At 46.2% G+C, this 15,544-nt stretch overlaps 1 protein-coding gene across 8 annotated transcripts in view; it reads right to left on the minus strand.

Moving 5' to 3' along the window:
* The window catches only part of ITGAE (integrin subunit alpha E), a 91,083-nt gene that overhangs the window by 22,857 nt on the left and 52,682 nt on the right, over nucleotides 1–15,544 (minus strand). Inside the window, exons 28-32 of one of the 8 annotated variants that reach the window (XM_084862848.1) lie at nucleotides 15,128–15,223; nucleotides 13,171–13,266; nucleotides 9,521–9,631; nucleotides 8,506–8,593; nucleotides 822–1,633 (exon numbers count right to left, since the gene is read on the minus strand). In XM_084862848.1, coding sequence (XP_084718974.1) covers nucleotides 1,551–1,633; nucleotides 8,506–8,593; nucleotides 9,521–9,631; nucleotides 13,171–13,266; nucleotides 15,128–15,223 — 474 coding nt within the window. In that variant the 3' untranslated portion in view covers nucleotides 822–1,550. Of the gene's footprint in view, nucleotides 1–818; nucleotides 1,634–5,079; nucleotides 7,150–8,295; nucleotides 8,594–9,520; nucleotides 9,632–13,170; nucleotides 13,267–15,127; nucleotides 15,257–15,544 lie in introns of those variants that run through there. The other 7 variants (XM_084862852.1, XM_084862851.1, XM_084862853.1 and 4 more) reach the window with 7 other exon arrangements.

Consider the following 15,544-nt stretch of genomic DNA (forward strand, 5'->3'; position numbering starts at 1 on the left):
TTGGGTCAGGGGTCAGGGGTCAGGGGTGACTGGCTAATCTTCAAAGTAGTCAAAGCCCCCTCTGGCCTCACCACTGTGCCCCTCCCCTGCCCTCTCCCAACGGAGTCCACATCACACTTCACTGGAAGTTTTCCACACGAAAGAAAAGGATTGACAGTGAACTGTTCTCATCTGGTTCACACTCTGCCTAGGTGGGCGGTGTAAGGCACCAGTGGTGAAGTGACAGGGAATTATGAAGTAAACTTAGAAAGAGTGTTCCTCCCGCTGAAACCGGTTTGGCTCAGTGGATAGAGCGTCGGTCTGCGGACTGAAAGGTCCCAGGTTCGATTCCGGTCAGGGGCATGTACATGGGTTTCGGGCACAACCCCGGTAAGGAGTGTGTAGGAGGCAGCTGGTCGATGATTCTCTCGCATCGATGTTTCTATTGAATAGCTCTCTATCCCTCTCCCTCTCTGTGAAAAATCAATAAAATATATTTTTTTAAAAAGAAAAAAAGAAAGAGTGTTCCTCCCTTTACTTATCTCCCTTGCTGCTAAGATATGCCAGCATTCTAAGTCTGTTGTTCTGTGTGGTTTGGATGCACCTTAAGGGCCAACTAGGTCTGCTCTGGGTCTGGCCCAGTCCTAGTAAGAACCACGGTGGCTCCTCCAGGGTCTCTCCCTCCCCCTCTCCCCGCTAAGAAATGTGCTGCCGGCCTGCTTAGGGGAAACAGACCCTGCTGCCTCTGGCTCCAACCTCCCCCCGTACCATTCTGTTCCTTCTATGAATTTTATGGATTTCAAAGGAGGAAATAGAGAGCATGGGGTGAGCCTTTGGAGGCAGGAGAACCGTAAGAGCACTCCCTCAACCCCCCCTCCAGGGGCTGAGAGGAAGCTTCCAAGAGGGAACCTGGTGGCTTTTAGGACAGTGGCCAATGGCTCCACTGTGTTCCCATCAGCAGCTTGGAGCTGGCCCTTGGTCACCCTGCATCCTCCAGAGACACACGCGTTCCTCCTTCAGCCTTCCCCTTAGCCTAAGAGCTAACCAACTCCACAAAGGTTCTCTACTAACTAAAGGAAGCAAAATGAAGAGACAGAAACCCCATCAAACGCTGTGGTGCTTGGGGTGGAGGTTCAATGTTACGGACACACAGTGACTGTACTGTGCCTCTGTTTCACCCCAGAGGAGGAGGGTTCATGCGAGGCCAGGAGGGGGGAGCTGAGCCTCCGCGGCCCCACCAGGAGGTCACCACAGGCCCCCAGCACCAGGCGCAGAGCCCCACTCCTCCGAGGGCCTGAGTGCGGGGTGGCCCAGAGGGACAAGAGTGGGCAGGGTGAGGTGTGGGAAGGGTTTCACGAATGATCCTTTAATTTCTCTTCAGCTCTGGCAGTCCTGCTATGATCAACACATTCCATTAATAGACATTACTGGGCCATTTAAGAAGTAGCAGATGCATTATTAATGTCATTTCGATGCAGTCAACAGGAAAAAGAGAAGCTCCTCTCGGTGGGGCGCATTTCCAAGCCCATCAAAGCGCCCGCGGCCCATCTTAACTGATGGGTTGTTACTCATTATTTAGCTCTCACTCTACCAGGGGAACACTCTCCCGGGGCTTCAAACACTTGAAGAGTAAAGATTGCTTCTCCACTGGCCTCTGAAAAGGATAAAGATTCAAAGTCAGGCCAACCACACCCAGAGTAGCAACCACTCTTGACATGGACTCCTCGGCGCTAGCTCACCTTGTTCTTCCTCCTGCTCCTTGTAGCAGTTTCCTACAGAGACCTCATGAAACCCCTCCCTCCCACCCCCTGCTCTCCACTTCAAGATCACAGGGCTGTGGTGGTAATGAAACAAGAATGAGCAGGAAATCTTCACATAAACACTGCAAGGAGTGTGGCCATGATTCCTTGTACACAGTTCTGCAGATGCTCATTTTCCATTGCAACTTCTGTCCCCACCTGCCCCGGGACACACACATGGCTTCAGGCATGGCTCACAAGCTTCATCACATCCTTCCCTTCCCAACCTCCGTGCCTTTGCACAGGCGGGTCTCCCCTCAGCCCTTCATGGCTTCGAGGCTCAGCTTACAGGGGTCTAGCTCCATGAAAGCCTCCTGGATCCCTCTTTTTCTTTTCTTTTTCTTCTTCTTCTTCTTCTTCTTCTTCTTCTTCTTCTTTTTTTTAATATATTTTATTGATTTTTTACAGAGAGGAAGAGAGAGGGATAGAGAATGCCCTTGACCGGAATCGAACCCGGGACCCTACAGTCTGCAGGCCGACGCTCCATCCATTGAGCCAAACCGGTTTTGGCTGGATCCCTCTTTTTCTAAATCTCCAAAGGACAGGATCTGTGTGGTTTACAGTCACCATTGGGTATGTATCTGATTGGCTGGTTAGGGCCATGAGGCCAGGAAAGGGCTTTACCACTCTGCCACCGGACCTTGAAGCAGGCAGTTGGGGAAGCTTGTAGAATAAGAGGAGGGAGGAGCCCTAACCGGTTTGGCTCAGTGGATAGAGCATCTGCGGACTGAGGGGTCCCAGGTTTGATTCTGGTCAAGGGCATGCACCTTGGTTGCAGGCAAATCCCCAGTGTGTGCAGGAGGCAGCTGATCAATGTTTCTCTCTCAATTATGTTTCTAACTATCTATCCCTCTCCCTTCCTCTGTAAAAAATCAATAAAATATATTTAAAAGAGTAAAGAGGAGGGAGGGAGGAGGGAGCGAGGGGGGAAGGAAGGAGATGGAAAGGGGAAGGAGGAGAGGAAGGAAGGGAGGTTGGATTGATTTCCGATCATCCTACCTCTGCGACTAGCCTGAATATTTAAAGTGTCAGGGGTAGGGTGACTGAGCATTTATTTTTGTGTGTATCCTATATAATAAAAGACTGATATGCACATTGACTGAGTCAGAGGCAGCAAGTGGGTGGCACCAGGCCAGCCAAGGTGGGTGCCAGCAAGCAGAAGGAGGCCAGACTGCAGCTTACCAGTAGGCCACTCCCTGGCTTAGGCCACTCCCTAGGGAGCGGGCCTATGCTGTCAGTCAGACATCCCCTGAGGGCTCCTGGACTGCAAGAGGGCACAGGCTGGACTGAGGGACCCCTACTCCCACCCCCATCCCTCTGCCGAGTGTACGAATTTTCATGCACCAGGTCTCCAGTATTCATATAAGATCTCAAGAAATAATTCTACCAGAGAATGAAGTTAAATTTGTCACCCGAAACAACTTCTTAGTCATCAAGACTCCAAAAGTAATCTCATAGCTAGCATCTCACAGGGTGTGGCTCGTGCATCAGTCACCTGGTGTGCTTGCCAAAAAAGACGCCCGGGCCCAGGCCAGGCTTGAGCATCAGCGTCGTTGTGTGTGAGGCCAGGAACCTGAAGAGCTCAGCTCACTCTGACTCTTCTGCCCAGCGAAGCCTGAGAACCACCACACCCCACCCCCACCGGTGTGAAATACGGCTTCTGTGGAAAAGCTATTAGACCTGGAGATCCAAAAATGTCCTACTGGAAGATGGCTCTGCCTTATCAAGCCCCGTGGCCTTGGGCAAGTGGCATCCTCCATGAAACAGAGGGAATACTGCCTGAGTGACCAAGGTCAGCTGCAAACGTACAAAGGCCGGGCAGGACACGTGCTTTTACTAAATGGACCAGAGAAAGTAGAGAAGGAAGTCTGTGAAGTTGGATGGAAAAAATGTTCCTTCTTTGGTTTTGCTACCCTTTAACGGAAACTTAACATTTCCTCAATTAAAAGTGTAGGCAACAGCCGGGACCGGTTTAGCTCAATGGATAGAGCGTCGGCTTGGGGACTGAAGGGACCCGGGTTCGATTCTGGTCAAGGGCATGTACCTTGGTTGCGGGCATATCCCCAGTAGGGGGTGTGCAAGAGGCAACTGATCGATGACTCTCTCTCATCGATGTTTCTAACTCTCTATCTCTCTCCCTTCCTCTCTGTACAAAATCAATAAAATATATTTAAAAAAAAAAAAAAGTGTAGGCAACAAACCATCACAGGATCAGCAGTACCTGTATTTAACATCAATAGGAATTACAGGTATTAAAACACACTTTAAGGTCATCACAACTTTGGAAGCAGCATAGTTATGAGACCTGCTGCTTAATGCAGTAATGAAGAAGCACATGTATCTCCATATCGTAATTTCTTAATATTCTGATCATTGTGTTCAACGTAATTGGTTCTTTGTAAACTTCCATGTATTTAAAAACAAGCTGATGGATGAAGAGATGGGAAAGTATGTAATAAAGGGAGCATAGTAAAATGTTAACGGAGGAAACCAGGTGGTGGGTAGACAGGTCTTCACCGTAAAATTCGACTCTTCTGTATATTTGGACATTTTCATAGTACAATGTTGGGAAATCGTGAGAAGGGGTCCAACCCTAGACTTCACCAGACCACCAAAGGGACCTATGGCACACACACGAGTTAGAAACCCCTCACTTAGAGGTACGAGTGGCGCTAACAAGCTAACCAGACCACCGGGGAGTCCTTCATCCAGGATGCAAAGGGCCCCAAGCCCCAGTGTGGACTTCCAGGAATTAGCCAGGTAGCCTTTTCCTAGGCTAGGAAAGCTAGCAGAACCCACGTGGGCATGTTTCCTCCCTCCAACATCCCCACCTTAGTCACAGACCCCAGGGCTCTAGAGAGGAAAGGTCCCCAGGGTAGGACGCTAACCGGAGCCCGAGAACACCTGCCAAGCTCTGGGCAGGGCTGTCCAGGCCCCGGACAGGAACCGCACCCACTGCTTCCTCACGCCCAGCAGCACCTCTGCCAGAACCCTCATCCTAAAGGGAGCACCACTCTCTGGTTCTACTCAGGCCAAATCCCTCGCTTGCCCAGAGGCTCTGAAGTTCAGAAGGAAAAACGCACTCCTACAACAGACAACTCAGTTCAGAAAGAGCTGAGAAGCCAAGGCCACATTTAAAAAAATATATATATTTTATTGAGTTTTTACAGAGAGGAAGAGAGAGAGATAGAGAGCTAGGAACATCGATGAGAGAGAATCATCGATCAGCTGCCTCTTCCACACCTCCTACTGGGGATGTGCCCTTGACCGGAATCGAACCTGGGACCTTTCATTCCACAGGCTGACACTCTATCCACTGAGCCAAACCAGTTTTGGCTAAGGCCACATTTTACCTAGACAAGGAAGGAAAAGTAAAGCCTCAAGGAAAAAAAAATTGTCATCTTATTTCATAGGAAAGTACATGGTCTTGCTGTCAATCAAAACAAACTGAAGCTATGATCACACACCCACTAAGCAAAGAAGGGAAGTGAAACGCAGGTCCCAGGACATGTCCTCGTGGCTGGTACCCATCTCCCGTGGTTCGGTCCTTCTGGGAAGCTGTCTGGCACAGCACAGCGATGACAAAATAGCTCCCAGTCCACTCTTGGAAAAAGCTGAGGGCTTCTTTACAGATTGTAAGGAACCATACAAATGTATTAATTCCCCATAGACACGTTAACCCAAGGTACTACCTCCCCCTGTCCCACTCTCACCCAGCATTGTTTTCCCCCTGAAATCATTCCTTGAAAATGGTCAGAAATGGTAGAATATATGATCCTAAAATAACCAAAAACAAAAAAAAGTGTTGTGTATGTATGTATATATACGTGTGTGTGTGTATCTCAGTTAACTTGACTTTTTTAAAAATCCTCACCCCATAGGACATGATTAGAGAGAGGAAAAGAGAGAGAGGGAAGGAGGAAAAGAGGGAGGGAGGGAGAAACTTCCCAAAGGGACTGGGGCCGAGGGCAGGCTGTGAGGCAGGCAGAGGAGGGTGTGCGGAGCTCCCATTGAAGTCTGGCAGAGTAGCCAGGCCAATGTGACTCAGTGGTTGAGCATTGACCTATGAACCAGGAGGTCACGGTTCGAATCCCAGTTGGGGCGTTTGCCTAGGTTACAGGCTCTATCCCTAGTAGGGGTCATGCAAGAGGCAGCTGATCAATGCTTCTCTCTCATCAGTGATGTTTCTCTCTCTCTCTCCCTTTCCCTTCCACCCTGAAATCAATAAAAATGATTTAAAAAAATAGAATACCCAGCCCTGACCGGCATTGCTCAATGGTTAGAGCACTGGCCTGCAGACCAAATGGTCTCTTCCCAGTCAAAGGCACATACCTGGGCTGCAAAGTTACAAATGAAAGCTGGTATCCAAAACAGAATACTAGTTATCACACTGGTTAGATTAGCAAAATACTTAATTTGGCGGTGCCCAGGGCATAGAGTGACACTTAAACATATTCTAAGCGGGAATACAAACTGGTAAAAACATTTTGAAGGTCAAGTTGCCATCATCTATCAAAACTGTAAATGCCCATAACAATTTCGGGCCAGTAATTGCACTAGGACTCACCCATCGATATATACCTGAAAAGCATCTCAGGACACATTTAAAAATGTTTATCACATATTTTCTTTGTAATAAAAATTCTGACACGTCCACGTATAACATAGAGTCTATTACAGATCTGTTAAAAGAATGGGGTAGGTCTGCAGAAGTTGCTATTTAAAAATAGATGACTAAAGTCCATTAGATGAAAAAAATCTATGGGCAAAACACTATAAACAATCTAATCCCACTTGCACATTTAAAAAGTTTATGCTGATACACACAGAAATATTTTTTTAAATGTCTGAAAAACTATTAACAGTGGTTGCTTTTGGAAGAAGAGATTAAAAGTGGGAGAGGGAAGGGGAACTTCTTTTTAAATATTTGTTCTTTATTTATTTACTTTTAATATATTTTATTAATTTTTTACAGAGAGGAAGGGAGAGGGATAGAAAATTAGGAACTTCGATGAGAGAGAAACATTGACCAGGGAGTTCAGATATTTTTGTTTGTTTGTTTTTAATATATTTTATTGAGGAAGGGAAAGGGAGAGAAAGTTAGAAAAATCGATGAGAGAGAAACATCAATTAGCTGTCTCCTGCACACCCCCTACTGGGGATGTGCCTGCAACCCAGGTACATGCTCTTGACCAGAATCGAACTCGGGACCCTTGAGTCTGCAGGCCAAAGCTCTATCCATTGAGCCAAGCCCATTTCAGCAGTTCAGATGGTTAAAGCCTTTTGGATCCTGTGATTCCGGGACAACGTGGACAAACAGAGGAAGTGGTTAGGTACGTCAGTAAGTGGTGCTGTGAAGTCACTTATGCTTCTGGGAAAAACACATACTCAGGTTAAATCCTTAATTCACACCTTATATACTCATAAATGTCAGAAAAAAAAAAAATTTAAAGGGAATAATAATGAAAGCATCTCAATTAGACAAAGAAATGGGGGAGGAGGGGTCATACGAATTACATTCTACATTATATACTCCTGCACTGTTTACATTTTTGCAATAATGTTATAATCCATGAAAATGATTATAACCCATGTTTTTAGGAGTAGAAAGATGTGGTCAAGCTTTCGCAGCCATAAACATAAAATGAGATGCTATGAACAAGGGTTGCCTATAACTGGGGCCCCACCCTCTCCCAGGCCTGGTTCCATCCCCTGTGGACCAGTGCTCTCTTCTGGCGACAGTCTTTCTTAAGGAATGAAGTCTCTCTGAGCAATTCACGAAGCAGGAAGCCAGGCAAAGGTGTGGCAATGTTAGTAAATAGACATGTTCATGCATACAATAAAAATGAAGCTACAGAATAAAATCCTGGTCTTATCTTCTCCTCTCCTACTTAGTGCCTGTTTTAATGACTTTTGTTTTTATACTTTTTACATTTGTTCTGGGGGCTTTTTTTGTAACCTTATTTGAAATAACAGGCAAGAGCTGAGGATCTTGAAATACCAGACTAGGAACCACTTTCTTTCTTATTTTTTTTAAAATATATTTTATTGATGTTTTACAGAGAGGAAGAGAGAGGGATAGAGAGCTAGAAACATCGACCAGCTGCCTCCTGCACACCCCCTTCTGGGGATGTGCCCGCAACCAATGTACATGCCCTTGACCGGAATCAAACCTGGGACCTTTCAGTCCGTAGATCAATGCTCTATCCACTGAGCCAAACTGGTTTCAGCTAGGAACCACTTTCAACACTGTCTGCAGGATGAATTTCCTAGCACACTATTTTGGAGACATCAACAGTAATGGCGAGAAAAACGCATTCTAAAAAAAAAAAAAAAAAAAAGAAAAAGAAAGAAAGAAAGAAAGAAAGAAAGAAAGAAAGAAAGAAAAAAAGAAAAACTCATTCTTAGAAAATGTTGAGAAATGCTATATAATCCCTTGGGAGGAAAAAAAGAATTACAAAGTATATTATATGTGCATGTTAAAGGCGCTTCTGTAAAGAAAACAGTTTAATACCACTTAGTACCAAATCTTTCCCAGGTTTATTTTTTGCACATGCAGAGATACTTTTGGAACGATGTGTTATTGAAAAACAATGTTCTATTGACAATCTGTCAGGGTCTGCCCCGCATCCGCCTGAAAGAGCAGGCCACCAGTGCGACGCCAAGTCTCTGGGAGCTGAGGACTAGCTGCCGTTCTCTCCCAGGGGACGAGGAGGCTGGTCCTCACCTGCTGTGAACAGATTCTCTGGTTCCAGCTGGGCCTTCCTTATGCTCTCCAAGTTCAGCTGTCGGTATTTTCTTTTAAAAAAGCCACACTGAAACAAAGGGGAGGGGAGCACAATTTCAGACCAAAGACGCCCACCTGTCTTAGGAAACCGCTCGCCTGGCTGTTGCAAAAAGAGCCCTTACGCTCCTTGGCCTCTCAGGCTCCCTCTGAATCTCTCCCAGTTAACCCAGTCTCCCAAGACCGTCCTCACTGCTGCCTTCCACAGCCTTCCTGGTGCGCGTTCCCCAGTCAGAAGTGGTTTCTGACCTTTCTCTGAAACCAGAGCTCTTTAACCTTTTTAGCGTTTAATTGTGCAAAGTTTTACAGTTTTGGCTGTACTGGATCTTATTTATGTAAAAGTACCCAGCCCACTATGCTGAGGCGAGGTGATCGAGCCTGGTGTCCTACAGCAAGAAACTCACAATCTAGAGAGAGAAATAACTGACACAGTTATTTAAATCCAGTGCCACTTCCGGAGTCCCAGCAGGAACTCACAGGAAAAGCATACACCTGAGCTCTGAGGACTCCGGGGCCCCTGGGCTGGGTTTTAAGGGAAGAGGGTGAGCAAGGTGAAAATGTGGGGAAGAGCCTGGGGGTGGGGGCGGATAGCTTGACTGACAGCAACAAAGACACAAGCCTTTTAGTTCAACTCTGGAGAAAAAAACAAGACTTAGGGTGAGCGGGCAGAAGCCAGGGAGAATCTTGAACAGTAAAGAAAGTTTGATATTAAGAGAGGGGCAGGGAAGGAAAGGATTTAAACAGGGAACAACAACTAAATCTGTTGCAGGAAAATCTCTCTTTACTCCGATACTTCAATTAGGTTTTTATTTTTTTCAGACAGAAGCTGTCTTATTTGCCTGCACAGACGTGTGGTTGAAGGAAGAAGGTAAAGTGGCCACACAGACAGGCAGGGGCTGGCTGTCCCAGAAAGTACTGTGCCCAACCCCAGGGCCTGAATAAACATGACGGAACTGACCTTGAAGAGCAGGACTACAATCACTATCAAAACCAGAAAGCCAGCGACACTGCTTCCGATGATGAGGGCCAAAGAAGGGTCTGCCTCCTCTTTCAGGAAGATGAGAGTGATCTAGAACAAGACAAAGATGTGTCAGTAAGCAAACGGGGGGAAAGTGCCACGCATTATGTTAAGGAGCAAAATATGAGTAGAAGCTTACAGTGCCGGGATAGAAAACCTGAACTACGCCTAGCCAGCTGGGCTCAGTGGATAGAGTGACGACCTGCAGACCGAACGGTCCCGGGTTCGATTCCAGTCAAGGGCACATACCTTAGTTGCAAGCTCCTCCTCAGCCCGGGCCCTGGTTGGGGCTTGAGTAGGAGGCAACCAATCGATGTGTTTCTCTCACTTTGTCTTTCCCTCTCTCTTCCACTCTCTCTAAAAATCAATGGGAAAAATATCCTTGAATGAGGATTTTTTTTAAAAAAAAAAAAAAAAAAAGGAAAGAAAACCTGAAGTATAACTGATGGAGGCTCAGTGTGGACAACTCTGAAAATTAAAAACGCCGGGAAACCCAGTCATAACCCCCCCCCCCCCCCAAACACACACACACACACACACACACACACACACACACACACACAGATTTACCTCCAGAGCTTGGCCAGGTTCCCACAGAAAATACTGGAGAAAAACCTTTTGGCTTCCCAACAGGAAATACGCCATTTTGAAACACACCAGAGCACTCTTTACTTTTTTTAAGCAACATTACTCGTGTTTGATAATTTATTGATTTTGAGAGAGGAAGGGTGAGGGGGAGAGAGAGAAGCAGCAATGAGAGAGCAGACCATTGGCTCACTAACAGACTGAGACCTACTTATAGGATGATATGCTCTTACCTTCCCCCACACCTCACCACATTACTAAAGGCCTATTTATAGCAGTTTCTAAAGGCAAAAAAAACACAGTTTGAAGAGACAGAGCAAGCATGAGAACTAGACAGCAAGATGTTAGAATTATCAGATGGGGAATTTAAGACAACTATGATCAATATGCTAAGGGCTCTAATGGATAAAGCAGACGGCACGTAAGAACAAAGATAAAGAATAGACAATGTAAGTGGAAAGATGGAATCCCAAGAACCAAAAAGAAATGCTCAAGATAAAACACTGTAACGAAATGAAGAATGCCTTTTTTTCTTTTAATTTTAAACTGCATGTCTTAAAGTCATAACTTTGGTTTCATCTGAGAATTTTTTATATATATATATTTTTATTGATTTTGTACAGAGAGGAAGGGAGAGAGATAGTAAGAAACATCAATGAGAGAGAGTCATCGATCAGCTGCCTCTTGCACACTGGGGATATGCCCGCAACCAAGGTACATACCCTTGACCGGAATCGAACCCGGGACCCTTCAGTCCCCAAGCCGACGCTCTATCCACTGAGCCAAACCGGTCTCGGCTGAAGAATGCCTTTGATGGCTCATTTGTAGACAGAACTTGGCTAAGCAAAGATCTCTGAGCTAGATAATCAATACAATCCTCAAAAAGCAAACGGAACAAAAATTGAAGGGGGAAAAAGAGCGCAGTAACATGATCTAATGACTAAAATACTTTACAGCAACTACTTTGATTTGTAATACAAAAATAGAGCTAAGTCTGTCAGGAGACCGTGACCTTCTGTTAAGGATTCTCTGACAGTTTAACAGGGGGTCCCACAGGATTGAGGTCTTCAGGTTTTAAAGACTGACAGAAAATTAAGATTCTACATCCAGCTATGCCATTATACATCCTTGATTCCCAAGCTTCACCTTCAAAATTACTTTCTGTAAATGATCTTCCAGCTCTTTTTGACCTTCCACAAATCCCTAAAGTCTGATAACACACTTTCCCCACCCGAAATATATGACAAACACACTGTCTGCTCCTCACCAGACTAAAGTATATGGTACTTTGAAAAGGGAAAATAAATGCAAAATAGCGTCCATGCGAACAACCTGCAGAGCTCTTCCTATGGAAGCGATCCCCGGCACTGCCGTCTCAACTTCAGTGTAAGCTGTCCTTTCACCAACAGGACGCAGCTGGGAGCTTAGGGGATGTGCTTCCCAAGTGAGACCCAGATATCACACACACACAGCATGGTGCCAGGACTTCAGTGGGGCCCAAGGGCCATCCAAACCTCTCTGCCTGGCCCCAGCCTGGTGGCTCAGTGGTTTGGAGCAACATCCCATGCACTGAAAGGTTGTGGGTTCCATTCTTGGTAAGGGCACCAGATTGATGCTTCTCTCTCTTTCTCCCTATAAAATCATTTTTTTTTTTAAAAAAAAAAACAACACATAAAACAAAACAGGAAAGAAGAAACACACACACACAAACCCTCTGCCTGCCCAAAACAGTGAGCTCCTTTCATGCAAATGTTTAAGCACCAAGGTCAGCAATGCTTGAGAGAGAAATTCTGTGTGGGGTAGAAGGCTGGACAAATTTACCTTTGAGGCCTCTTCTAATTAAGCTACAGATGGTGGTTACTCCCTAAGGTTGACCCTCCAGGCACTATTTACGTAGCTGACCTTAAAAGGATTAGGTTCTAATCCTAGCATCACAGCTAGGAAAGAGCAAAGCAACAGAGAGGGAGGTAGAACAGGAAGGCAGTCTGTTTTTTCTCCTAAGGGGGAGGGGGGGAGGGGACAAGGAAAGTGATGAAAGCCCCAAGGTGACAGTGTTTACCAGACCAGAACTGAGCAGAACTAACACTCCTATTTCTCAAAGTCTCTTCCCTTTCCTCTCTCCCAAACCCACAGGTTTCCAAGGTGCCCCAGGGCTGTGAACAGAGGTGAAGGGAGAAGCAGGACACCACTGCTTGTAGCACACATTGGTGGGGGCATCATCCTCAGCTATCCTCTCCTTTTATTTTATTTAAAGGATTTTATTGATTATTTATTTATTTATTTTACAGAGAGGAAGGGAGAGGGATAGAGAGCTAGAAACATCAATGAGAGAGAAACATCAATGAGGTGCCTCCTGCAAACCTCCCACTGGGAATGTGCCCACAACCAAGGTACATGCCCTTGACCAAAATCGAATCTAGGACCCTTTAGTATGCAGGCCAATGCTCTATCCACTGAGCCAAATCGGTTAGGGCCATTCTCTCCTTTTAGATTTTGTTCAGAAACCATGATCAGTCCAAACTAATCAAGCAAAGCCTGGTTGCCCCCTTTGCCAAGGAGACACTGACCCTGGTGTGCCTCCCTTACTGGATAAACAGCAGATCCTTTTATGGTACATAAGTGGGAGTCTTCCCTTACCCGCAGCTGATATGCACTTGGATACACTGCTGTTTATGCTCATAGATTCATTGTAAGTCAGGTGCTTATTGTCAGGAACTACTTAATACTTTGCTTAGGGTGTCAAATTTAAAGAAAATAATTATAAGGAATCTATACTGTAGAATAAAAATGTCAGTAAGAGGAGGAAGTACCTAAATAAATTTAAACTTCCTCATTTCACAGATGGAAAAACTGAGGCTGACTAGCTCAAGGTCACAGAGGCAGATGGTGGCAGAGTCAAGGTCAGAAGTGTAAGGCTGAAACAGGAACAGGGCCACAGCTGCGTGCCGTTCGGGGGCCCTAAGGCTGAGCACAGCTCTCGACTCCACCCCGGGGACAGGGCTTACCTTCGTTCTGTGGTTCTCTGCATTCAGACCCTCATACAGAGATTTGTTGAAAGAAATTTCACCGAGGATCTGCAGTTCAGCTACATCTCTTAGGAACTATAAGGGGAGAGGGGGGAGGAAACATGTTTTAGTTGTGGACTTACTGTTTCTGTACAGCATTCACCATCCTTCCTTTACATGCGTTCCATCCTGTGAATTCCTTAGCTTAGTTAATGAGCTCAGCAACCACCAAGTTACCCAAGCAGAAAACCTGTGGTTATTCTCAACTTTTCCCTCTATCTCATGTCACACCCTCACCCCCCCTCCCCCAGTCAGTTTTCTTAACCATTTTTCCTTTTGTTTGGTTAATCTTCACCTGAAGGTATTTTTCCCATTGGTTTTTAGAGAGGGGAAGGGAGTGAAGGAGGTGGGAGAGGGAAACAAGGGGAGAAAGGGGGAGGAGAGAAACATTAATGTGAGAGAAACTGGGGCTCAGGATTGAACCTGCAACCCAGGTATGTGCCCTTGACCAGGAATCGAACCTGCCACCCTTTGGTACATGGGCCGATGCTCTATGCACTGAGCCACACTGGTCAGGGCCATTTTTCTTTTTTGAGCCTCTCTTGCATCTGTCCCTTTTCCTCCATTTCCATAGCTAGTTCTTCAGTTCAGATCTCATCAGTCATCGGGATCACTGCATGACATTAAACTGGGCTGTAGTTCCCACTTTTGAATGAGTAATCAAGGTCTCTCCAAGAAGGTTACATGTGAGCTAAATGTAAGAAACCACACACATGAAGACCTGGGTGAAGAACACTGTCATGGAGAAGGAATGGCAAGTACAAAGGGCCTGTGGCCAGAACAATATGGAGGAACAGAAAGGACAGAACAGCTGGAGTGTAAGAAGTTGGGCCAAGGAGAGTACCAGGAGATGAAGTCGAAGAAGAGATCAGAGACCAGATCATGCAGGGCCTTGCAGATTACTGAAAAGGTATGAGTTTCAGGATAAATGTATTAAAAAGCATAAAAGGTAGCTGTTGCCCTAGCCAGTTTGGCTCAGTGGATAGAGCGTCAGCCTGTGGACCCAAGGGTTCTGGTTTCGATTCTGGTCAAGGGCACGTACCTTGGTGGCAGGCTCCTCCCTGGCCAAGGCCCTGGTCAGGGTGCATGCAGGAGGTAACCAATCAATGCGTTTCTCTCACATCAATACTTCTGTCTTTCCCTCTCTCTCCACTCTCTCTAAAAATAAATGAAAAAAAATATCCTAGGGTGGGGATTAACAAAATTTTTTTAAAAATAAAATAAAAGGTAGCTGTGTGAGGAAAGTTCGGAGATGGCATGGCAAGAAGAGCAGACAGCCGAAACCAGTTTGGCTCAGTCGATAGATAGAGTATCGGCCTGCGGGCTGAAAGGTCCCTGAAAGGTCCCAGTTTCGATTCTGGTCAAGGGCATGTACCTCCCTTGTCGGCACATCCCCAGTAGGGGGTGTGCAAGAGGCAGCTGATCCATGATTCTCTCTCATCGATGTTTCTAACTCTCTATCCCTCTCTCTTCCTCTCTGTAAAAAAAATCAATAAAATATATTAAAGAAGAAGAAGAAGAGGAGGAGGAGGAGGACGAGCAGACAGAAGGTTGTGGCAACAGTGTGGGCAAAAGCGGGCAGCCTGATGGACAGAGTAGCACTGGCCAAGCAGAGAAGGGAATGGATTTAGAACATATTTTGGAGGGGGAATAAGAGTTTGCGTGGGAATTGATATGTGCAAGTAAGGAAGGGAGGAGTCCCCGGAAATTCCTAGAAAGTAGCTGGAGTGGTGAGTTACCCCGAGGAACTGGGTCAGGAACAGGTTGGGGCAGAAGGTGGGCCAGGAGACAAGTGATATGTGAGATGCCCGTATCCAGCTGTGAACCTTTCTAGGGGAGCCAGATGCCCGTGAGCAGCAGGAGAATCAAATCCGGAGCATTACGCAGTCTCAAGTACCTGCTTGGCCTGACTCACGGAGAGCTCCGCTGCCACCGTGACGTTTTCTCTGTCCGAAGTGATGGCACAGCTCACCGAATGCCACTCCTCCACGGGCTGAGAAAGGGAAGTCTAGTTAGCACCGTCCCCCTGCGTGCGGAAAGGCTGCTGCTGTACCTCTCAGCACACAGGGCACCTTAAGATCCCAGGACAGCTGAAACCGGTTTGGGTCAGTGGATATAGAGCATCGGCCTGCGGACTGAAGGGTCCGAGGTTGAATTCCGGTCAGGGGCACGTACCTTCGTTGCGGGCACAGCCCCAGTAGGGGGTGTGCAGGAGGCAGCTGATCGATGTTTCTCATCGATGTTTCTCATCGTTGTTTCTAACTATCACCCTTCCTCAATGTAAAAAAATAATAATAAAATTTTATTTAAAAAA

This window comes from Pipistrellus hanaki (assembly GCF_964339955.1).
Source record: "Pipistrellus hanaki genome assembly, chromosome: 16".
NCBI classification, from domain to species: Eukaryota; Metazoa; Chordata; class Mammalia; order Chiroptera; family Vespertilionidae; genus Pipistrellus; species Pipistrellus hanaki.